Source organism: Pseudonaja textilis, chromosome 2 (assembly GCF_049901715.1).
Source record: "Pseudonaja textilis isolate UNSWEBS1 chromosome 2, rPseTex1.2, whole genome shotgun sequence".
Lineage (NCBI taxonomy): Eukaryota > Metazoa > Chordata > Lepidosauria > Squamata > Elapidae > Pseudonaja > Pseudonaja textilis.
Window position 1 is genome coordinate 235,350,398 of NC_141991.1, and position 24,507 is coordinate 235,374,904.

At 37.4% G+C, this 24,507-nt stretch overlaps 1 protein-coding gene across 6 annotated transcripts in view; it reads right to left on the reverse strand.

The window, feature by feature from the left end:
• NNT (nicotinamide nucleotide transhydrogenase) overlaps positions 1-18,759 on the reverse strand; it is a 74,212-nt gene extending 55,453 nt beyond the window's left edge. The window contains exons 1-2 of one of the 6 annotated variants that reach the window (XM_026716307.2): positions 18,426-18,759; positions 13,787-13,983 (exon numbers count right to left, since the gene is read on the reverse strand). In XM_026716307.2, coding sequence (XP_026572092.1) covers positions 13,787-13,928 — 142 coding nt within the window. In that variant the 5' untranslated portion in view covers positions 13,929-13,983; positions 18,426-18,759. The other 5 variants (XM_026716339.2, XM_026716316.2, XM_026716324.2 and 2 more) reach the window with 5 other exon arrangements.
• Positions 18,760-24,507: the final 5,748 nt, after the last annotated feature.

The window sequence follows — 24,507 nt, forward strand, 5'->3', positions numbered from 1 at the left end:
ATGGATATTTTTCTTGGTATAGCAACATTTCTGGAAGAAGTTGGAGAAGACAACTACTGTAACAATTATTCTATGTATTCTATTTTCTCAAAAATATGTTTGATGCATACTTTTATTGGTCTTTTCTATTATATTCCACTCCAGTTTGTGCATAACAAAGAATTAGATTCAGTTGTTACAGACAAAATAAATTGAACTCATAAAATATTTTATAGTCACTCAAACTTCCTATTCAACCAAATACTCAACTTCTTCTGTCCTATCAGGAAAAGAAAAAAAACAGAAATATATTTCTCTGAAGGAAAAACAAGCAACAAAGGCAATAATTCTCATATGTAACAAGCCAAAAAAGGAAGTTATTCCCGTTTGTTTCATCAGGAGCCCCCTTTAACTGTGTTGCATTATTCACAAAGCTAACTATTATTATTTTTTAAAAAAATTTATTGGTTTTTAAAACAAACATAAACAAACAAAACATAAAACAACAAAGTCATCTTTATATATATATATATATATATATATATATATATATATATATAAATGTTTCTGAGGTTCTCAGTGGGTATTTATATGTAGATCTTTGGTTGTTGGGTTTCTCCGCGTAAGATTTGAAGTATCTAGCAACGTTGATGAAGTCTCATTCATCAACCAATCAGAACACAGCTAACCCCCAACCAATCAGAACACAGCCAAACCCCTACCAATGAGAACACACCCCACCCAATCAGAACACAGCCAAGCCCCACCCAATAGTTCCACCCACTGGCAGTCAAAGGAGGAAGCAGCTGCAATCTATTACTCTGAGAAGCACAGAGCTGGAGACAGAAGCCTGAAGATGATGAATATATACGTTGCCTAGATATCAAATCTTACGGAGAAAACCAGACAACAAAGATCTATATATATATATATATACATATATATATATATATATATACACACACACACACACATACATACACACACACACACACACACACACACACACACACAGTGTGCCGGTTGGTTTACAAATTGTTTTGTGCTTCCATTTTGTAGTCTTCAATTACAATTACATTGTATATAATCTTGTATTTTCAATCAAATATTAAATACATTAATATCATTATTAATCAATCATTTGACTACTTTTGTTCATTCATGTTTTACAAAACAATCATATTTTACTTAATTTGTTTTATGACAGTTCATATTATCATCCCAAATCTATCCTAGAATCATTTTGTAGATATAATAAGAAAAGAATACATCTTTATATATTTATTATTTCCTAAAAGTCTACATATTTCATTACTATATTTTATTGTCTAACCATTGATAGAATAGATCCCAAATTTTATAAAATTGTTTATCATCTTGTTCTCTAATTTCAAATGTCAATCTATCATTTCAGCACATTCCAATATTTTCTTAATGATTTCCTCCTGTGATGGTGTTTTCTCATTTTTCCAGTTTTTAGCAAATACAATCCTAGCCGCTGTTGATACATTTACAATCAGGTATTTCAAGTCTTTACTATATATTTGAGGTAAAATTCCCAATAAAAATATCTCTGGTTTCAAATCTATATGTTTTATTGTCATTTTTACCAGCCACGTGTGGATTTTAGTCCAGTATTTTTTAGCATCCACACAAGTCCACCACATATGGTAATATGAGCCAGGTGTCTGATGACATTTCCAACATTTTTTGGATTTATTCTTGAACATTCTTACTATTCTTGTCGGGGAAAAATGCCACCTGTAAAACATCTTATACAAATTTTCTTTATATGCTGTTGACATTGTCATTTTATAATTTTGAGACCACAACTTTTGCCATTTCTCTAAATTATCCAAATTATCCATATCCAAAATTCTTCCCCCAAGCAATCATTAGTGTCTTTAACTTGTTCTTCTTCTAGTTTAATTTCTAATAAGTATCCATACATTTTTTTAATCACCTTTTCATCAGTACCTGTCAAAAATCTTATCTAAGTCAGTCAATTTATCATAGAAACCTTCTGTTTTAGAATCTTTATCATACCTTGAAAGTATTTGCGCATATGAAAACCAATTCATCATTATACTTTGTTCCTCTAGTTTTTGTATAGATTTAAGTTCACCCTTTTCATTCAATATTTCACCATATCTAACTGTTTGTTCCTTTTTGTATATTATAGGATAAGAAAATGCTTCAATAGTCGATAGCCAGACTGGAATTTTCAAATAACATTGTCTTTTAATCTTCTCCCAGTTTAATCACAGAGACTCCCGTATATAATGTCTTCGAAAATACCGCTGTGTTTTAGTTCCCTTATGCCATGGAAAAGCATGCCACCCCAACAACAGATCATGTCCTTCTAATGTCAACAATCTAGTGTTTCTTAATGTTATCCATTCCTTAACCCACATCAAATTTGTAGCTTGGTAATACAGCTCCCAATTAGGCAAACCAAATCCTCCTCTTATTCTAGCATCTTGCAAAAGTTTTAACTTTATTCTCGCTTTCTTACTTTGCCATATATATTTCAACACAATTTTTTTTAAATCTTCAAAGTAATCTTTTCCAAGCCTAATTAGAATTGTTTGAAACAAATATAAAATTCTGGGTAATATATTCATCTTGATTGTTGATATTCTCCTTATTAATGACAGTTGTAAATTTTCCCATTTTGCCAAATCTAGCGCTATCTGCTGTTTAAGTTTGATATAATTATTCTTTTAGTGTACTGCAGCTTGCTGTCAAGTATATCCCCAAGTACTTGATCTTATTCATAACCTGAATTTTCAATAGGTCTGCCAGGTCTTCCTTTTGTCTTGATAGCATATTCTTTGTCAAGATCTTTGTCTTATCTTTATTTATTTTCAAACCAGCCACCTTTCCATATGTCTCTATCTTTTCTATCAATTTTGATGCTGTTTCTAGTGGGTCTTCTAAGATGAAAACCAGATCATCTGCAAATGCTTGCAACTTAAATTCTTCCTTTTTAATTTTCATCCCTTTTATATTGTTTTCATCTCTAATATTTCTGTTTAGCATTTCCAAAGTTAACACAAACAACAGCGGTGATAGTGGGCACCCTTGTCTCGTTCCTTTTCTTATATCGATAGAGTCTGTCAGTTCTCCCTCTATCATTACCTTTGCTGTTTGCTTATGATATATAGCTTCTATTGCTTGAATAAATTTTCTAGCAAAGCCCATCTGTTCCAGCAGTAACAACATGAATTGCCAATTCACATTATCAAATGCCTTCTGTGCATCTAGAAATATCAAAGCCATTTGTTTTTCAGGATGTGCCTCGTAGTATTCCAAGGTATCCAAGATTACTCTCAAATTGTCTTTAATTTGTCTCTTTGGCAGAAATCCATTTTGATCAGGATGGATAAAGTTATTTAAATATTTTTTAAGTCTTTCTGCCAATATTGAAGCAAAAATTTTATAATCTGCGTTTAGTAGGGAAATAGGTCTATAGTTCTTGATTAGTAATGGATCGGTCTCCTCTTTTGGAACAAGTGTGATATAAGCTTCTGACCATGATTTAGGTATCCTCTTCTTTAACATAACTTCATCACTTCTAACAATGGAAGATTCAATGATTTTTGTAATGTTTTGTAAAATTCTGCTGGAAGTCCATCTGGGCCTGGTGCCTTTCCATTATTTTGCTTTTTGAGTGCTTCAGTTAACTCCATCATCATTATATTGCTTTCTAACATTGTTTCAATCTCTTTAGGTATCTGGGGTAAATTAGCATTCTGTAAATACTGTTTAACTCTGTCCTCGTCAATATTCTCTTGTGTGTATAGTTTCCCATAATAGTCTCGAATGATTTCCTTCTTCTCTTTACTACCGTAGCAAACTTGGCCTTGGTCATCTATTAATTGCAATATTTTCCTTGATTCTTTTTCCTTTCTCAATTTATATGCTAACCATCTACCTGGTTTATTTGCATCTTCAAAGTAATTCTGTTTAGCACCTCAAATTTTCTGTGCTAATTCTTTTTCTATTAGACCCATTTTATGTTTGGTTATATCCATTTTTAACTTAATGTCCTTTTTTGTGGCATTTTCTGTAGCTCTTTTTCAAGTCCTTTATACTCATCATCTAATGCCTTAGAGGCTAATCTTTTCATGGTATTTCTTTTCCTTGTATAGTCTATTATGAAGCCTCTGGCATATGCCTTTACTGTATCCCATACATTCTGAATTGATGTATCTTTTTTGTTTTCTCTAAAGAAGAAAGCCAGTTCTTTCTCCATCCACTGTGTGAAGTCTTTTTCCTTTAATATAGTATTATTTAGTGTCCATCTAGATCTTCTTCTTCATCCTTTCCATTTAATTGTCATTGGATTGTGATCTGCCCAAGTACTTGTTTCAATATTTATTTCTTGAATGTTAGTTAACAATTCTGTTGACATCCATATCATATCTATTCTGGACCATGATAAATGTCTATTTGAGTAGAAGGTGTATTGTTTAGTCTTAGCATTTCTTTCTCTCCCTGTATCTTTTAAGTTTATTTCATCTACCATTTAAAAAAAAGATTTAGGGAGAGTCTTTGTTTTGCTTTATTGTTTTCTGTGCTGTATAGTCCAATTTATTGTCTACAATTCCATTAAAATCTCCCATCATAACTATATTAGCATAGTCCAGTTCAATTATTTTCATATGTAATTTTTTATAAAATTCTTCTTGATTGTCATTTGGGGCATAGATTGCAATCAGGAGTGTTTTCGTATTATTGTCCATTATTTCCACCATTAGTATTCTTCCGTCGTCATCGTATAAATCAATTTCACTGGGATAGTCTCTTTAATATATAAAACCACTCCTCTTTTCTTACATTGTGTCAAGGAACTAAATATTTTCCCTAATTTTGGCTGTATCAACAATTGTTCATATTGTTTTTTAATATGTACTTCTTGTAGGCAGATTATATCAAATTTCAATTTCTCTAATTTATGGAAGGTTTTCCTTCTTTTAACGGCTGAATTAAGTCCATTTATATTAATTGTAATCGATTTTTTCTCTTCCATGGTTATATTTTGTAGTTAGGTTTGACATCTCTCATGGATCTTGGTTCACGTTGTTCTTTGGCTTCCTCCTTTCCACCTACTGCACCTTCTTCTTTTTCAGTCATCATTTGGCAGTCCTCCTGGAATTCAATTAGTGAAATTTCTTTTTCTGACTCTTCCTCTTTCCCTCTGAAAAATTCTGTGTAAAATGATTCAGCTTTCTCAATTGAGTCAATTCTATATCTCTGTTCTTGCCATGTGAACATTAAACCATCTGGGATCAGCCATCTATAATTCACCTCTTTTTTAAGTAGCAATTTGGTCAAGAATTGGTATTCTCTTCTCATCTCTCTCACTCTTCTGGGTACTTGTTTCAAGACCACAATCTCTTTATCTTTGTATTTCAATGCTTTCTCTCTTGCCACTTGCAAAATTTGCGTTTTAATTGCTTTCTTTGTAAAGCTGGTGTGAACTTCTCTTGGTAAGCTATTTCTCATTGCATACCTTGTGAAGACTCAATAGACCTCATCTATTCCATCCATCATCTTCTCTTCAGTTATTTCCAAAGCTTCAGCCAATATTTCTATCATTATCTCAGCTAGATTTTGTCCTTTTTCTTCCTCTATGTTTTGGAATCTAAGATAAAATTCTGATCTGTCCATCTCCCATCTCAGCATACCACTTTTATCTTGTTCAACCACAGTTAATCTGTTATCAATGTCTCCAATCTTCTTGTCTCTTTGTTTATCTTCTTCAATTTTTTGGAGTCTTCCATCATACTTCATCATCATTTGTTGGAAATTTTCCACTTTTTCATCAGTTTTCCCCGTTCTTTGTTCAGTGTTCTCTATTCTTTTTTCAATATTTTCTGAACTTGTTTGAATATTTTGAATTCCTTGCATAATCATCTGCAGGGTCACTTTTTCTTGTTCTTTTTCTTGCCTTAACGTTGTCTGTATTGACCGTTGTCCTTCAGATGGTGGAGAGGAAGAAGTATAAGTTGAGGAACCAGGAGCTGTTAATTTCCTACTCATTTTGAGCAATTCAAAATCTTTAGGTTCTTCTAGACCTTAATCCAATTGTGAAATAACCAATTGCAGTTCCAAATAAAAATAGTAGGAAAAAAGAAGCCAAATAGTAATAATAATAATAAAAAAATTCTTCAGGTTCTTGTATACCTTAATCCAATCGATTGATCAGATAAGAGTAAAAATTCAAAAATGAAGGAAAAGACCATAAACACACACAAAAAAGAAAAAGTTGTAAAATCCTAAAAAAGGCAGAAAAGTGAAGAATAAAAAGCTAAAAAAAGAAAGGAAAAATTCTTCAGGTTCTTCAACACCTTAATCCAATTAAGACGTCTCAGATATAAAAGGATGCATAAGAGAAAAGAAAGGCCAGAAAAATAAACCAAAAAAAAACCCCCAATATGGAAGGTAGATGGAAAGACAAAAATACCAGGAAGGGAGAGAGAGAGAAAAAGGCTACTCCCCTAAAAAGAAAAGGAAGGGAATCATTAGTACTAAAGCTTTCCCTTTAAAATAAAAGGCAAGCATAGAAATTTAACTTCCAAGGACAAGAAAAAAACAAACAAACACAAGTTCCAAAGAGCCAAAAATCCAAATAGCTATTTCAAAAAATAAACTGGTGAGGAGGGGTAGCGCAGCTTAGAAGAAATAAAAAGAGCACACTGCACTTTGTTTAATTATACAAGGCTCTTGTTATAACTCTCTTCTCCAGAGACTTATTACCTTTTCTTTTCCAATAAGCTTCAACACCAGACTCCAGCTGTTGATAGAGACCCAGAAAAGCACCTGCAATAATACTCTCCCATGCGCTTCCCTCTATCTTATCAAATAGCAATGTCCTTGAAAAGAAGTCTCAGTTCCTTCTCAGCTTTGTCTGGTCACAAGAGAAATAGAATATTTCCAAGCCTCTAGTTGGCAGTGTTACAAAGTTTCTTTTGCTTTCACTTTCCCCCTCCTTTTCCAAGAAAAATATAATAAAAATTAATTAAAAAAAGAAAAAGATATTTAAAAAAAATAACTAAAAGGGAGTCTCTAGCCTAAAATATTATAAAATCAAAAAGGAGAAAAAGAATAGATAAAAGAAGAGAAGAAAAACCAGCCCAGTTTCAAAATATAAGATCATGCATAGAAAATCCAGCAATGAGAAAAAAAATATATTACTTTGACATTCCTGTTTAAAATCGCCGCTTAATCACTTCTGTCAAAACTTTTACAGATTCTTTCTTTTCCTTAGGGTGTCCTTTCAAATCTTAAAATAAAGAAAAAGTTCTTACCAAACCGGCACACTCTCTCTTTCTGTTCTCTTTCATTTCGGAGCTGTCCCAACTTCAGCAGCGTTAATGGCTGCCTCTTTGCCACTGGCAAAAAGAGCTTCTCCTGAATCTACCAGGGACTTTGCGGTATCCCTGGGATCGACAGGGATCCCTGGGATTGCTCTTTACATTCACTGTCTCTTCAGGACAGTGGTCCACTTGGACCACCCAGGAGCAAAGATATCGGCAGCGATCTCAGACCTCCAAGATCGCCGTACCGTCGCAACGCCAGATCCGCCCTCCAACTATTATTAAAGTGATATAAAAACCACAGCTATTAAAAATAAAGATAAAAACATTTTTTCTGGGAATCAGTCCAATTAATAAACCTTGGTTACTCTTAAAAATCTTGCAATTAAGCAGAAATACAGAACTGAAAGAAGGCAGGCAAGTACAGGTAGTTCTCAACTTACAACAGTTCATTTAATGATTGTTCAAAAGTACAACGGCACTGGAAAAAGTGATTTTCAGTTATAACCTTTGTAGCATCCCCATGATCATGTGATCAAAATTCAAATGCTTAGCAATTGGTTCCTACTTATGTCCACTCCTCTGTCCCAAAGTCATGTGATCCCCTTTTGCAACTTTTGGACAAGCAAAGTCAATGGGGAAGCCAGATTCACTTAACAACTGTGTTACAACTTATCAACTGCAGTGATTCACTTAACAACCGTGGCAAGAAAGGTTGTAAAGTAGGCAAAACTCACTTAACAACAGAAATTTTGGGCTCAATTGAGGACTATCTGTAGCTGGCTTTGTTGGCCTTCACTGTGACTCACTTAGTGGTCTTCCACAAGAGAAAAGTAGACATACTAACCAAATCACAGCCATTTATATCAGTGATGGAAATTATAAACTAGGGGTTCTATAAAAGAAATTGTTGCAAAGTTTACTTGCTAATGCTAAGGTGGAGTATAAAACTGCATAATTGGTTTACTATATCAACAGCTCTAGAAGCTGCTCACCTTTATTCAGAGTTCTGCAGGAAGAGGAGGAAATAGCCTAATAGAGCAAAATGAAATGAAGACAAAAGAATGCAATGAATAACACAGAGGAAACAGAAATCCTTGCAATCAAATTTATCCATATTTCAAAGGAAACAGACTTATTAAAAATGTGCAAGCACACAACTTTCAATATACATTACATTAAAGAGCTGAAGCAACAGAAAAGAAATAAAAAAATGAAAGAGAGAAGAAAATTTAAGCTGTGAAGGCTGGCAATCAGCCACTGGATGAGCTGTAGGCTTAGATAAATTCCAAAAGTAATCATAGGTCCTGAAGGCCATGTAAGAACTGTAGATTAGTTTTTATAGGTAACAAATAAAAATGGATTTCATGCATTGGTATATTAGAAGACTAATTTTAACCACAGTTCCTCCAACACAATAATTTTCAGGTGAGCCAGAATGTAACTCTCATTATACCAAGCAATAGAGCCATTGTTTTTTTCTGATTCAACTCACAGTAGAACCCAAAATTTCTGTTGCTAAGTAGGAAAACTGAGGACTAGCAGGAGCAATGGAACAGGAGAAAAAATTCATGAGATCTAATTTAAAACCTCAAAGTCTTCCAAGAAGTAATTTTGTGACTGTACAAGGTAGTCCTAGACTGCCAAACATTTATTAAATATTAGAAGTTATAAGAGTGTTGTCAAGTGTCTTATGACCAGTCCTTACATTTACAACCACTGTGGCATCCCCAATCATGTGACCAAAATTCAGGCACTTGGCAATCAGCATTTATTTACAACAACTGCCACATCCTGAGTTCACGTGGTTGCCATTACAGTCTTCCCGGAGGGCTTCCAACAAGCAAAGTCAATATGGGAAGCCAGATTTGCTTAACAACTGTGTGATTCACTTAAAGACCATGGTAAAAAAATAATAAAATCTTAACCCCATTGCTTAGTGATGGAAGTTGCAATCCCAATTGTGATCGTAAGTTGAGGATAACCTGTACCCACCAAATGCTCTCAAAATTCTGAATTAAACTTTTTAGCATAAAAGGTAATTAATTCTAAATTAAACTTTCAGTGTAAAAGGGGTTTTTGAGTGTGTGGATAATTCACTTTCTTGATCGTTAACTTTTCATATTAGCCATTGGCAAAAATGAAGTATCAATACTTCTTGCACCATTAAATTACTGAAAATCCTGGGTTTCTCCATTTTTTTTTACTAAAAAAAGAGGAAGCAGCAGAGGATCCATTTCAAAACACTAGTATACCATTAACTGTCACTTTCATTTTATTCTCCAAGTCATAAAGCCATGTGCCAAATTTCAAGACCGGTATGCTTCCAGGCATTCTAAGTATGTGTATAAACATGTCTTTCAATGATTTAATCAGAAGAAAATACCACCCATTTTTTTCTGGCTACAGAATATCTTCCAAAAAAAAAAAAAAAAACAATTTTCTTTTACAAAGCAAATATGCTCCAATGACTGAAGCTGCTATTATAGTTATAAAATTTTGTATGGAGTAATTAAAAGTGGGCTTTGCTTAGTCTTTTTCTGGAATTCTGTATTTACCCGCTGGTACTCAATACCAAATTCTACCTCAACAATTTCCCAGCTCAGCTTTTTTTAGGACTACATGTTGCACTCCTCAATGCACTATAACTACCTAGGAAAACATCCTGACTCTTCAGTAATATGGTTTCTTCCGAATTCTTTCGTTTTTCATTAAAACATCATTTTTAGGAACACTCTTTATCAGTGTGCCAAGATTTCTCAGCATTATTTTCTGCAGAAAACATCACCAGTCTCAGTTTGGGGGAGGGGAGATCTCATTTTTTTGCAGACTGCATAAGAACTACCACAATTTTCTTCTCCTTGTATTCCTAGGTTATGTTGCCAACTTATGGCAAATCAACTGATTTACTCATAGAATTATTTCATATCCATTTTATACTGAGGCAAAATACAAAGGTGAAGTTCTATAAAATTCAAGTACTTATCACTATCCTTTAATCCCATGGATTAACCAAACACACAGGTCTATGCAAATACACATTAACAGAGGCTTCAAAATTTCAGTGGGACAAGTTTTGGTTTTGTCACCATGGCCAAAGCAAAATCTTTCTTACTGACTGAAAAAAAGATTTTTCAGTCTAAAAAACCTAAATCAATGACTTTTGGCCACATAAAAGTTACCCAGCCCAACTCCAAAATTCCTTAGTTTTATTTATTTGATTTATTTGTCAAGCAAGTATTAAATAACAGGTATAAGTGTGTGTGTGTGTGTGTGTGTGTGTGTGTGTGTGTATTTGTTTTCTTAAGTTTTTGTGGGTATTTATATGTATGGTATTCAGCTTTGTTCAGATATTTTCCCACGTCATTATACCTGTATAATAAACAACTACAATGACGAGGGAAAATACCCGAACAAAGCTGAATACCATATATATAGCCACCAAACCCGATATCAATATTGGACTATCAAAAATAATCAAATATATATCTGGTTTGAAGAAAACTGACAGCAAGATACAGCATTCCAGTATTTAGAAGTGTATTTGGACAAGTAATAAGTTATATAGTCACAACACATACATTTATTTACATAAACTTCACTTTCATACAGTATCATAGTGTTCAAGAAACTCACATTTCTCAAATAAAATATAAAATGTTCACTAATATGCTTTTAACTTTGTAAAGTTTGCAAAACTCCCATAAATTCTCCAAAAATGTTGATAGGTAGGACTGTAATTTTTTTGTCCCACTTATAAGATTCTTAAAAGCAGGCTCTTTGCAGTCACATAATCAAATCTTATCCATATTTGGAATAGTTTTCCAAAACGTATGAAGCTGTATATTTCATATGGAGCTACTATTATTTTAAAAATACCAAGGAAAGATTTCTTAGTACATAACTGAACACATTCTGTATTGGAAAAAAATGTAATCTCTTAAGGCATCACTGATTTAATAAACATGTTGACAGCTTGCAATTTAGTTAGCATGAAGTTTTTACAGAATGGGGCAATCCTCCCCATTCAAGACAGCTTTCACCATTCCTTCTAATTTGCTATCTCAGAAAATAACACAATAATAAGAATAGTACATTCTTTTTCATATGTGCATTCAGACTGGATATATCAGTATATCCCTATACTGTTTCATTAAGAGTCTATTCAAATGCTGTAAGAGAATTTGCAGAACATAGTAGTACATAGATACAAAAGTGTCATACTTCCTATTGCAAAATAGGGACGGGACAAAAGTCAAAGCCACACGTGTTGATTGTACAGGTAGTCCTAAAAATATGATCACAATTTAGACTAGAATTTCTGTTACTAATCGACATGGTTAAGTGAATGATGCCCAATTTTATGATTTTTGACATGGTTATTTGAATCATGCTTCCCCCGTTGACTTTTCTTGAAAGATGCCAGCTGGGAAGGCATTCACATGACCTTGGGATGCTGCAACCATCATAAATGAGAAGACCAGCATCTCTTTTCCAGTGCTGTTGTAACTTCAAATAGTCGGTAAATGAATGCTTTTAAATCGAGGGCTACCTATGGTGCCATTTCTCTTTGAATCACAAGCAAACAGTGAGAGCTACAGTTGCAATACATCTAGTATAATACATTGGGGAAGCAACAAAATGAGAAAAAAGAATGAATGCTTTTCTAGATCCCATGCCAAACTGTGTAAATCATTTCAAAACACATGTGTAGAAAAATGTGCTCTGTGAAATTCTGCCACGGCAGACTAAATTATAAAACATGCACTGACACATACCCATTACATTAATTCAGGAGATAGTCTTATCAGTCTATCTATTGTTTCTCCAGTTTGTAATAAGACTGCATTGTGTAATATATCTAACAACCCACTCATCTAAGAACTGTTCCAGATAAGTGGATAACTAACGGATTAGTTAATTTACAAGGACATTTCTAAAGCACAATTCCATACTTTCAAGGAGAATTATTGTCTTTGTTAACAAAGTATTAGTTGTTACAATCAAAGAACAAGAGCTAATCTAGTACAAAGAGCATCTGAAGGACATACATTAATATGAACTGGGGCTCTTGAATAAGTTCTTCATGCTAATTCTGAAATGCACTGTTTTGTATCCCTCTGAAAGTACGTCACTACCAGGGGTGGGATTCTACCAGTTCACACCTATTCGCTAGAATCGGTTGTTAACATTCTAAGCAGTTCGGACAATTGGTTGTTAGAAATGACTGGCCTAAACCTGTAAGGAAGGCAGAAAGGAAACATTCTGGTGTTGCTTATAGAAACTGCCTCTCCATTAACCCTTATTATATTCTTGGCAGGACTAGACTTCCTGTCTCAGGAACTTCTCTGGAGTTTTTTTCCCCTCTTTTGCCGGTACTTTGTTTGTGTGGAGTGACCATTCAAAGTTACAATGGCACTGAAAAAAATGACTTATGACCGTTTTTCACACTTACGACTGTTGCAGCATCCCCACAGTCATGAGAGGCCAGGCAAGGAGATGCATGCCCCGATGTGAGTGATATTGAGTTGGCCACACCCAGCCAATAACATGACCACCAAGCCACACCCATCAATTAAGCCACGCCCACAGAACCGGTTGTTAAAAAATTTGAATTCCACCCCTGGTCACTACCAAGCCAGACTTAGGCATTTGAGAGCCTGGGGCCATATCTGGCCCTTAGCCTGTCCCTGTCCAGCCTGTATGAAGTCAGTCAGAAATTAGAAATCAGACATAAATGTACACCATACACACAGTCCAACTGCATTGCTTCTATTTTGAAGGAGACCATTTTCAATTCATGTATATGCATGCATGCACAGCTATGGACCTTCACAGCCCTATTGGTATGGCCCTCCACAAGAGTCCCAATTTCTCATGGCCCCTTGGGAAAATTAATTGCCCACCTTTGCTCCAAGGTAGCTTTCTGAGATATGGTGCGCTGCCAATTACTAATGCCTGTTATTCAACTGAGTTCAGGTCTCATCTTAGCCACGAAAGCCAACTGGATGATCTTGGGTCAGTCATTCTCAGTCCAACCCACCTCACAGGGTTGTTGTTGTGTGGAAAATAGGAGGAGGAAGGTATGTTGGATATGTTCACTGCCTTGAGTTATTTGTAAAAATAATAAAGGTGTGATACTATATAAACTTCTACAGTTGGCTTCTAAAAATGGAACAAAGAAATATTATGCTGTCTTTCTCTTTAAGGTGTAAATGTCTAGGCCTTTGACATTTTATTCCTCTGGTGGAATGAGTGAAACAAGTTTCAAAAACTCTATTCGAACGTAGCCAAAGTCTGCTGCTTATCTTTAGATAAGGAACTATGATTCCTGTAAAATACAGCTGAATCCTAGATTCTTTTTCTGATATTATTAGCGTAATAAATGCTGGGAGACCAGAAAACCATATTGGGATTGGCCTTTATACATTTTAACACCAAATAGAATTGAACTGAAATATTGTGAACTAGTTTATACAAACCTGGTTTGATGGCTGCTTTACACCAGAGAACCTGGTGGGTAAGGAATGTCCGCACCCTTGGCGTCTTCACCTTGTGACATATCACATTGTTGAAAAGGGGAACAGAGAAATTACTAACAACTGTACGCAAGATGCCTGCCATGTTGCCCAAATCCAGCAAGTGAGATCACACGTTAGGAAGCCGCACAGCTGCCCTGCTGTATTTAAAAAAAAAACACATTTTTAATTTAGCAAATAATAACACATGAAACTTAAAAACTATGTGTCATTGTTGAAAAGAAGCCCAGGTAAAGGTTACAAAATAGACTTGGATTTTAAAATTTGTTTGACAAATTTTGCAAGACAAATAAATGATCTTTTCTCCATTAACACGTGGGATTTAGTAACTGTTTTAAACACACACCTGAAGAAAGTGTACAGAACATCACTGCCAAAGCACAACAAAGACTGCATTTCATCATGACTTTGATGCAATGTTAAATTTTAAGCTAATATATACACAATTATGTAGCTGAAATTCCATCTAATTTCAATAGGAGAGTTGATAGAGGCCATATTCTTCAAGTACAAAGTACAGAGTTCAAAGTAACATTGTCAAATAGAAGTAGGAAAAAGCCCTTTGAAATTTCCTCCTAATTTTCTGTAAGAGAAACCAAGTGTGATTCATGATAATTTAAATATATGTATATGTGTTGAAGTTGTACTATCTCAGAGATTAGGACTGGATTTTTGTAGTTAAATTACAAACAGCTGCTCCTGAAAAGCAAGTGCAATAATTTAAAGTATCACAATAGTACTAGTTGGTTTAGTTGCAATGAATAAATACAGTATGGATAAAATGGAATGCCACATTATCAACTAGTAACATTGTATAATAAACTGTGTATTTATCTTGTAGAGTAGTAATTGCAGGAATGTTCCAATCTCGGATGGCAAACCTCAGATAAAGAATGTTTCCAAGCAAATACAATTCAGATAAACAAAGTCACTAATCTAAAGGAGGATTAGAGAGAGGAAGTAAACATATGTTAGACTTTAACTAGAGATAATTAATTGTATGGATTACTGTGCTAAACAGTAACGAAAGTTAAGCAGTAACCAAAGTTAACCAGTGATGGAGGATAACTAAAAATGTGTATAAATGCAAGACTAGACTCCAATAAAGATCATCATGATTCAGTTGTTCATGATCAAACAACTCGACTGCTTCGTCATTACATTATCTCTGTTAGGAAATGGATAAAATTTCATCCCTTTATTAACCTTCAGCTATGTATTTGTGGTTATCTACTTGGACTGCATATAACCTAAAATATTGACAGTAAAGTTAGCAAGATTAAACAAATTACAACCATGAAAACGAAGACTGACAAACAAGGAAGAATTTAAAAAAAAAAACACAAACTGTACATTGCTGGTAGCCAATGGCACAGATCTGTTGAGCTATTCCAGGAGTCTGCAACTTGTGGCTCTAGAGCCACATGCGGCTCTTTCGGTCCTCTGCTGCAGTTCCCTGTCAGCTGATCCCACCACTTGCTGGCACCTCCCCTCCCCGTCACTCCTCGCCTGGCCTGAGAAGGTAAGGGAGATGGCAGAGGATAGAAACTTGTTCAATATTCAAGAGCAGGAGGTGATTGGGTGGGAGTGAGTGACATTGAGTTGGCCATACCCACCCAGTCACACCAGTTGTTAAATTATCGGCTCCCCGTGTTTTCTTTTCTGTGGGAAATGTCCCAAATGGCTCTTTGAGTATTTAAAGTTGCAGACCCCTGAGCTATTCTAAAGTATGTTTATACGACTGCCAATGCAAGCATTTTATAATATAGTAATTATAATCTTCATTGTCAGAATGGTTAGCACATAAATCAAAAATAAGAACATTCAAAATATTTAAAAGTGGAGTCTAGCATTCCAGTGTATTCATATCCACAAGTAATTCAAGCAATAAAAAGCCAGCACAATAGTGAATAAAAGTTTTGCTTTTGGGGTAACATATATCAACAACTACTGCCTATTTAGCAAAATACAACATGCACCAACCACATCTATTTCCAAATTTACTTAAAAATCCTACTAAAAATACTTGAGCATTGAAAATGCATGATTATTCTAAGGTTTCAAAAAAATCAAATCATAGACAACATGTTCATTTAAAAAACAAGTTCACTGTAACCTGGCTCTTATTATATAGCTATCCAATGAGATACAGTAATAGTATTTCAACTAGAAATATATGTATAACCACTTCCAACACCAACATGAACAGTTTCTAAGGAAACTGCTATAAATAGAAAACACTAACACTGAGAAACACTTCTGCCACGTACTCACACATTCAGAACACATATTCTTTCCAGCAAAGAGAAAATTAACATCATTTGTGGTCCTCTATGCCCTAAAAGGGTAACATGCTGGCAGATAAAAGAATTCTCTTAAATCAATAACCTACATTAGTGCCCTGACTAACGAGGCATTACCAAATCTTCAGCAAATGCAGGAAGCTGAATTCTTCATTCAAAGGAAACTCCACTGGACGGAGGCTAAAGACAAGGATGTGCATAATCTACCTAAGCATAGATGATTGGATACAGTTCCTGTCAATCTCCAACTGGTGTCAAGTTCATTCATTGATTTGTAAAAGCTGCCTTAGCTTGTGAACTTTTAACTTACACAGTTTGCAGTCACTGTCCAATCTGATTCAAGTCCTCCTATGTTTTAAACAGAAGCTTGAAACAGAAGCTTTCAACCTGCTTTAATGTTTTCTTTAAAAAAAAACACGATTCTATCATTGTTTTTTGGAGTTATTTGGAATGCATTTGCAAATTTAGAATTAGTCTTCCATGTATGGGGTCTGAATACGTACGTAAAGCATTCTGTTTCAAAAGCTTACTCCCAGTTAAGAATACCATCTAAAGCTCATCTTCATGAATTTTTGAACAGTATTTTTAAAAAGTTGATAAGTAGATCTCACAATGACTGTCTAAAGGTTTTAGGACAACTTTTAAAAAAAAGTTTTCTTCATTCATATGCTGTACAATCCTGCCATATACACCCGGTATGTGGATTTTTAAAGCAGTCTTTCAGTCAGTACTGAACATTGCAGTTAATGGAGACAGCAATTAGTGTAAATTTTTATATCACTAATCCCTATTCATCCACTAAGAATTACTGGCAGAAATACACCCTATTATACTTTCCTGGTTTGAATTTCTGATAGTACACATATTTCCTTTTCCTATTTTATAGGGGTACAGGGCTGTCTGCACTAGATCTGAATACCAGAGAAGTACCTGCATTCAATCCAAGACAAACTCACACCTCTACAAAGGCATCCACCAAAGTATTAAGCCCAACTAAAACCTTTCAACATCTTCCAAGACCTTTTGAGAGTTGTGCCCCTTTTGAAGTCAAGACAGATTCACAGACAGCATTCATTAAAGCAAGACTTCAAAAGAGGTCCTAATGTATGTAATGGCCACCCTCCCTCCGGCATTTCTCTCAAAACTTTAAAGGCTGTGACTCCCTAAACCCAAAAGTTGTTGAAGAATCCCTAAGTCGTCCTTTCCGCCCTCTTCCCACCACAGCCCCTTCTACTGCTTAAAAGCCTCACTCCAGATTGATCGATAAAAGTCAACCAAGGTCATCGCCACCATTCCACGTTTGACCTCCACGTAACAACAGAATTTGACTTTACTTGCCCTCTGTCAGCTAGGAAAACTCAAGGACTTTCTCGTCCAAGGGTGGGGGGTGGTTGTTTTGCAACCTGCAGCATCCCTCGATTCAATTGCAACAAAGACCTCTTGTTCCTGCTGCCTTTGGTTTTCTTCTCCCGCTTCTCGTCTACCGAAATAACTTTTCTCTCCTTAGAAGGCACGGCGGGGTTGTCTTATATTTCTAGTGGCTGCCCGTGCACATTCCTAGTTTCTGCAGGCGTCGTGGGGATGCCAGACCTTTCCACCTTGCAGCCCGGCTACAGAGCCAGAGGATCCCCACCGAGAGTGTTTGTTTTTTTTTCCTCCCCCCACAGGGCTTCTTAGCAGGCAGGACAAGCTCCGCTTCTTGCACCCTCCTCGCGAGAAGACCGATCCCCCGACTCCGGGGTGCGCCGCATTCAACAAGCGTTGGAGGAAGAAGCCGTTTTCCCTCCCTCTGCAACTTGGGGTGGGGTGGGTGGAGGGAGGGAAGGCAGAGTCACCGCAGGTTGCGACCCCTCCTTCGCCCAAACCCCGCGTTGCTATGCGCATGAACGACAACTGGCCCGGCCACGGGACGACTAACCTCTTTGTCCTGCGCTCCGTCCCAGCCAGGAGACGGCTGGTTTTTTTTTGTTGTTTTTTCTGAGATTTCCCCCAAATGCCTCCTCCTCTTCCTCCACCCACCCACCCAGCCCCCCGACCCGTTACCTCTCTCGTGGGCGCTCTGGGAGATGCAACCAAAGAAATCCTCCAGAAAGGCCACGGGGCTGCTTTGCTGGCGGGATGGCCCTAGCGCGAAAAGGGCAGAATCGCCTCGCTTTACGTCCCCACCACCCAGCCCCGGGGGATCCTCAGCGAGCCACGGGGTGCCCCAAGCCCCCCCCCCTTTCCCTTCTCCCTCCCCTCCCGGAGGCGTCAAAACAAACCAGAGCAAAGCTACCTACCGCCTCCGCGCCCAGCCTTGCAAAACGCGGGAGGCGGCGGCGGCGGCAGCTGAGACGACAACCTCCCCGGCTCGCCCTAGCCGGCTCGAGACGAGAAGCCGGAGAGCCGCGCCAGCGCGAGGTCCGAGCCAAGAGGGCGGGGCGGCCGGGGCGAGCACGAGCCTCCCGGACTCCGGCAGCGCAAAACGGCTGTGGAAGAAGCCCAACCTCTGCCGGCCGAGCGAGCGAGCTAAGCTAGGAAGGGCGGGAGGCGACGTCACGGCCTTTCAAAGCGAGTCAGTCGGGCGGGCGGCGCGAAGAGTCTCTTGAGGGCACGTGATGGCGCGGCTTGCCTTTTTTTTTTCTTTTTGCGCCCGCCCGAGTGCGCATGGGCTTCCCTCTGCAAAAAAACGGGAAGAAGGGAGCGGGGTGGGGGCGCCTTTTAGGTCCTGTCACCGTCTTTGCGGTAGGGTAGGAAGTGGCTTCTTCGGGGCAGACTTTAAAGGAGGAAGACTTCTCCGGGTAAGGCAGGAGTGGAAGTCGGGGTGGGAAACAACAACACTCCCCTTTGCTTCCTGCAGGCCTGGCTGGGGCTTGAAACCCTTGAGAGAAGAGGCGGTGTGTTTTCACTCCAGCGCTCTTCAGGTGCCTTCGCGGGGCTTGTCTTCTAGTTTAGCAGGAGGGGCTGCGTGTGGGAAATCGGGAGAACCCCACCCTCTCCTTGGGACGGGGAGGGGTCGTTCCGGTCGTTTACCCGGCTATTGAGGGACGAAGGGAGCTCTCCGAAAGCAGGCCGGTTGGGAAAAGTGCTGAAGTTTAACCTTTGGGAAAAGAGTATCAAAAATTCATGGATGTCTCAGCCATCCAGGTCAGGGTTGGCAAGAGGCAAATGGACTTTCTGGTTTTTCTTTGAAGACGTTTCGCTTCTCACCCAAGAAGCTTCTTCAGCTCTGACTCAAAAATTCATGATTATTTTCCTCATCTGAAAGTGAAACCCGAGTGGAAAGTGTCTCTTTTTAAAAAAATAAACAAAAAAACCCCAAATCTTTGTCCTGCGCTGGTGTGCGAGTCGCTCCCCTTACAATGAGTACTGTGTTCAGAGATGGACATTTCCTAATGAGGTCCTAGCTTGAGTTAAGGACTAAAAAAACAAAAAAATTCTAAAGCTGTCAGCCATGGAACTGATAAAATGAACCTGAAATGGAGAGGGGGGGAGGGGAAATAGTTCAGATAAACCGTAATATTTTGATTTTTACACATAAAAATCAACCATGAATTACATAAACCATGAATTACAAATCCCAATGGCTGGAACAAGTAATATGCTAAGTGAAACTGCATTGTTGCTTTTTTTGCCTGTTTCCTCACTAGTAACTTACAGTATCTGCTGGTAGGATCTGACCTGATCCTCAAATTAGAACTAGAAGGCCTGCTATTTCTGTTCAGTGATAGCTGAATATAGACCACTAAGGAGGAAATAGCCTTAATTTGTAAGCCTAACCAAAGGCCACTGAAGAAGTTCTTCAGACGCGAAGCTGAGAGGGGTGACTAATACAAGTAGCCCTCAACTTACAACAGTTCAAAGTTACAAGGGCACTGAGAAAGGTGACTTTTGACCATTTTTCACACTTATGATCCTGGCAGCACCTCCATGGTCACATGATCAAAATTCAGACATTTGGCAACTGGCTTATATTTATGATGCTTGCAATATCTCCGGGGTCACCTATTTGTGAACTTCTGATCCCCATTTTGCGACCTTCTGACAAGCAAAGTCAATGGGGAAGCCAGATTCATTTAATGGCCATGTTACTAACTTAGGAGTGGCAATGATTCACTTAACAATGGTGGCAAGAAAAGTCATATCATGGGGCAAAACTCACTTAACTAATGTCTCACTCAGCAACATCAATTTTGGGCTCAGTTGTGGTCGTAACTCAAGGACTAGCCTGTACTTCAGAAAAGAGGAAGGATTTTTTTTTTAAACTTGACAAAGTGGTAGTCCTTGACTTACAACCACAATTGGGACCAATATTTTCTTTGCTAAGAAAGTTCAGTGAGTCGCACCCAATTTTTCAGTCCTTTTTTTACCATGGTTGTTAAGCGGTCGCTCTGGTTGTTAAATGAATCATGCAGTCATTAAGCAAATCTGATTTTCCCCATTGAGTTTGCTTGTCAGAAGCCTGCTGGGAATGTCACAAATGACAATTGTGTGGCCCCAGGAGGCTGCAACAATGTAAATGCACCCTGCTTGCCAAGTGCCTGAATGTTGATCACGGGAATGTGGTGAGACTGTGATGGTTAAAGACCAGCCATTAAGTCACTTTTTTCAGAGCCATTGTAACTTCAAATGATTTGCTAAATTAATGGTTGTAAGTCAAGGATTACTTCTAGTAGGATTTGAACAATTGAAATGGACAGAATTGACGGAATTTAATAAGGAGATTGTAAAGTTCTGCATCTGGATAAGAAAAATTTGAACTGTGGGGCAGCAGCGTTATGCAGCTACTGTCTTGAGATACAAGAAGAAGAGCATAGAATTCAGCTCATGGAAAGTAATTGTGCCACTCTGCTCTAATCAGACCTCACTTGCAATACTGGTTCTTAGCAGTAAAGTTCAGAAAAGGGAGTGACATATTGGAGTGAATGGCCTAGAAACAAACCTATCAGGAACAGTTAAAGCTCTTCTATAGAAGAGGTTGAAATATAATAACCCTCTTTAAATATCTGTCATATAAAACAGGGGGAGTTGACTTATTCTTTGTTGCCCCAGGGGGCAAGACCCAAACCAGTGGCCATTAGGAAGAACTTCCTGATATTACAAGCTATCAACCAGTGAAACAAGGTGGAATATGAAGAGCTAAAGTCTTTCATCTGCTATAAATGCTTAAATGAATCTTGCTCTCAGGGAAGAACTGACATCTAGAGTACCTTCCAATGTTATAATTCTATGAATAGATTATAATCACAAAGTCAAGAAAAATGCAGTACTGAGCATTCTGAACTGTGAGCTATTATTGACTTAGAAATGCAGGAAATGGCTAAAATTCTGAATAGGTTATGTTGGAATAAAAATGTCTCCTACTGAGATTTTTGTAGGAACTTGGCAGTTTTTTTAAATGATATCTATACCTGTTTCTCCCTGTCTCCCCATTCATGTCCCTATTTTGGAGATTATAAAACTGCAGGCAAGAATTATATTATACTAATATAATGTCTTCCAGTATCTATTATCTATTATCCATTATCTATTATTTCAAAAATTATTCATAAAGTGGTACCATAATTATCTGCCTAAAAGATAGGATATAAAATAGGCCAATGGCAACACTAGATAGATAGATAGATAGATAGATAGATAGATAGATAGATAGATAGATAGATAGATAGATAGATAGATCGATCCTTAAATTGTAAACCTAGTTGCAGAAGTGAGTCAGGTATAAGGAAACAAAAGATATTCAAGCCATAAGAAAAATTAAAAGCATAATTGAAATGCCATAGAAATGACAGAGATAGAAAGCAAAAGAATGGGATCATCAGGTATTTCAAATAAAAGCCAGATTATTTTGGACCACCCAAGGCTGGTTTGCTTGCTAGCTTTAGCATTTAATCTATGTTGCATGCCTGGAACAAAATATGATAATCCACGAGTCAGCTTTGGTTTTTGCAACAGAATACAACCAGATCCATACAACAGATTGGATCAAAAACACACCACATTATGATGTAGGACAATCTGTAAACCCATCCTGTGTGTTGAAACTGTAAGACCAAGGGATACATACTTGCAGTAACAAGATCCTTTGAACACTTCCATGGAATAGCTTTGATGGGGCCTATAGTAAGGTTTCATTTTTCATTGAAGATGATAGGATTGCTTCCTAGTTGCATATTTGCTAGGAGTATCTCTGAACATGATGAGACAAAGGCTTGTTTTAGTAAAGATGGAACATACTTAGGCTTATTAACACTGTCACTTGAAGAAATTATTGCCACTCAAAATTGACTTTGGCTTTAAGCAAGCTTAGATAGAAGCACAATTGTTTCTTGCTTTTTAAATATCAAAATATAGATTTAAGATAAATGTTAAAACATCCAAATTACAATATACATATGCTAGATTTTACAGCCTTTTGGCCTCCATTGTTCAACAAATAATGCAGTTAAGTGAATCATGCAGTCATTAGGGAATCGAGTTTCCCCCATTGACTGCTTGTAGTAAACCGGCTGGGAAGGTCACAAATGGTGATTACATGACCCAGGAGGTTACAACCTTTTTAAATGCATGCTAGTTGCCAAGCGTCCAAATTTTAATTACATTGGGGGAGTGGGGTGCTCTGATGGTTGCAGGTCACTTTTTTTTAGTGCTGTTGGAACTTCAATCTCTAAACAAATGTTGTAAAAAAACACCTTAGTTAACTTGGCAAGAATATGAAAAAGTAGTTTGCATCATCTGTACTTTTTGTTTATTTCATATGCTAGTTTTCCTAGTGGTCTCTCTTCTGAGCATAACCAAACCAATCCCTTTAAGTTTTTGCAGCCCAAGTCTTTTAAGAAGGGATGCTAGGAGAACATTGGGAGACTGTTGGAATAGTTCAGTAATGACATCAGGATCTACTTGGCAAGGATTTAAGATATAATATGGCTGCTTTGTGTAGCTTTTGTGGTGTAGGAAGTTAATGCCCACCCTTCTCCTAGAAAATTGAAATAGCATAGAAAATATTAAAAAGGCAGAATATTTCCTCTAAAGAGTAGAAACTCAGAAGCAGAAACTACCTCAGAAGCAGAAACTCACCCCCACCTTTTTAATGGGTGGGCCATTAAGGCCTGAGCCAGAATACTTTACATAACAAAAATCTCCAGGTAAAGCTATAGCAATTGCCAAAAGCCCTTTTAAGGGCATAAATCATTCAGCAAGGTTCAACCAAGCCTGGAACTTCAGGACAGCCTACAGAGTTGACCCTGCATGGCCCCATGGGGGTCTGACAACCAATTAAAATACAAGCTCAAATTCAAATCCCAACAGAGGGTATAAAACCCAGGCACCCTCAGCACCTCAGCCCTTTTACTGATCTCTTCCTTTTCACTCTGGAGCTCTTAAGTCATGTGGTCCTGATATTAAACCTTCCAAACAGCCTCAATGTTTCCAGTGTCTTTTTCCCCACTTGGAACTGAACCCAGAAGGATATTTCTTCCAACAGTGGTATACAGTATTAGAATTCCTATACTGTTAATACCTTAAAAGTAAGGTTTGTAGCATATACAGTATATTGCAAAAAGCAGGAGATAACTGATTCTGTTCTCTGCTGCTCTGACTATAATTAATCCTGAATCTATTAACCCACTGGATTCATATATTACATTTTCTTGTTTTTGTTTCTTTGACAAAAATATTCTGGGTTCAGTTCCAAGTGGGGAAAAAGGCATTGGAAACATGGAGGCTGTTTGGAAAGATGGTTTAATGGTGGACAGGACCACATGGCTTGGAGCTCCAAAGTGAAAAGGACAATCACATGCTTCAAGATGTTGGGTGAAGGAAAAGAAGAGAGCCAAGATGCTGAGAGACCCTTGGTTTTATGCCCTGTTGTGATTTGAATTTGAGCTTGTATTCTGATTGGTTGTCAGATTCCCATGGGGCCATGTAGGGGCAACTCTGTAGGCTGTCCTGAGTCCCAGGCTTGGTTGAGCCTTGCTTGGATGATGATGTAATAAAAAGGGCTTTGGGCAATTCCTATTATAGCTTTACCTGGAATAGATCTTTGTTATGTAAAATAGACTGGCCCAGGCCAGAGTAATGGCCCATTTGCAAAGGGCCACTTCCAACAACATTGAAAACAAAATAAATGGCTTTGGGGGGTGGGGAGGAGTTGTATGACAAAAGCAAGGAAATTTATCAATTTGCTTGAAAGGGATCTTTCTTGTCCCTGTGTACAAACAATTGTTTTCATAATGATCAAGGGGAAATGGAATTCCAAGTGCCAGTGAAGAATATTTATTAATCAAGCCTAACATGTTTCAGCTCACATGCTTTTGAAAGGGGACTTTGTAAAGGTAGTAGAGATATATTGCAGTGATATCCCTAGCTCTCTCTCTCTCTCTC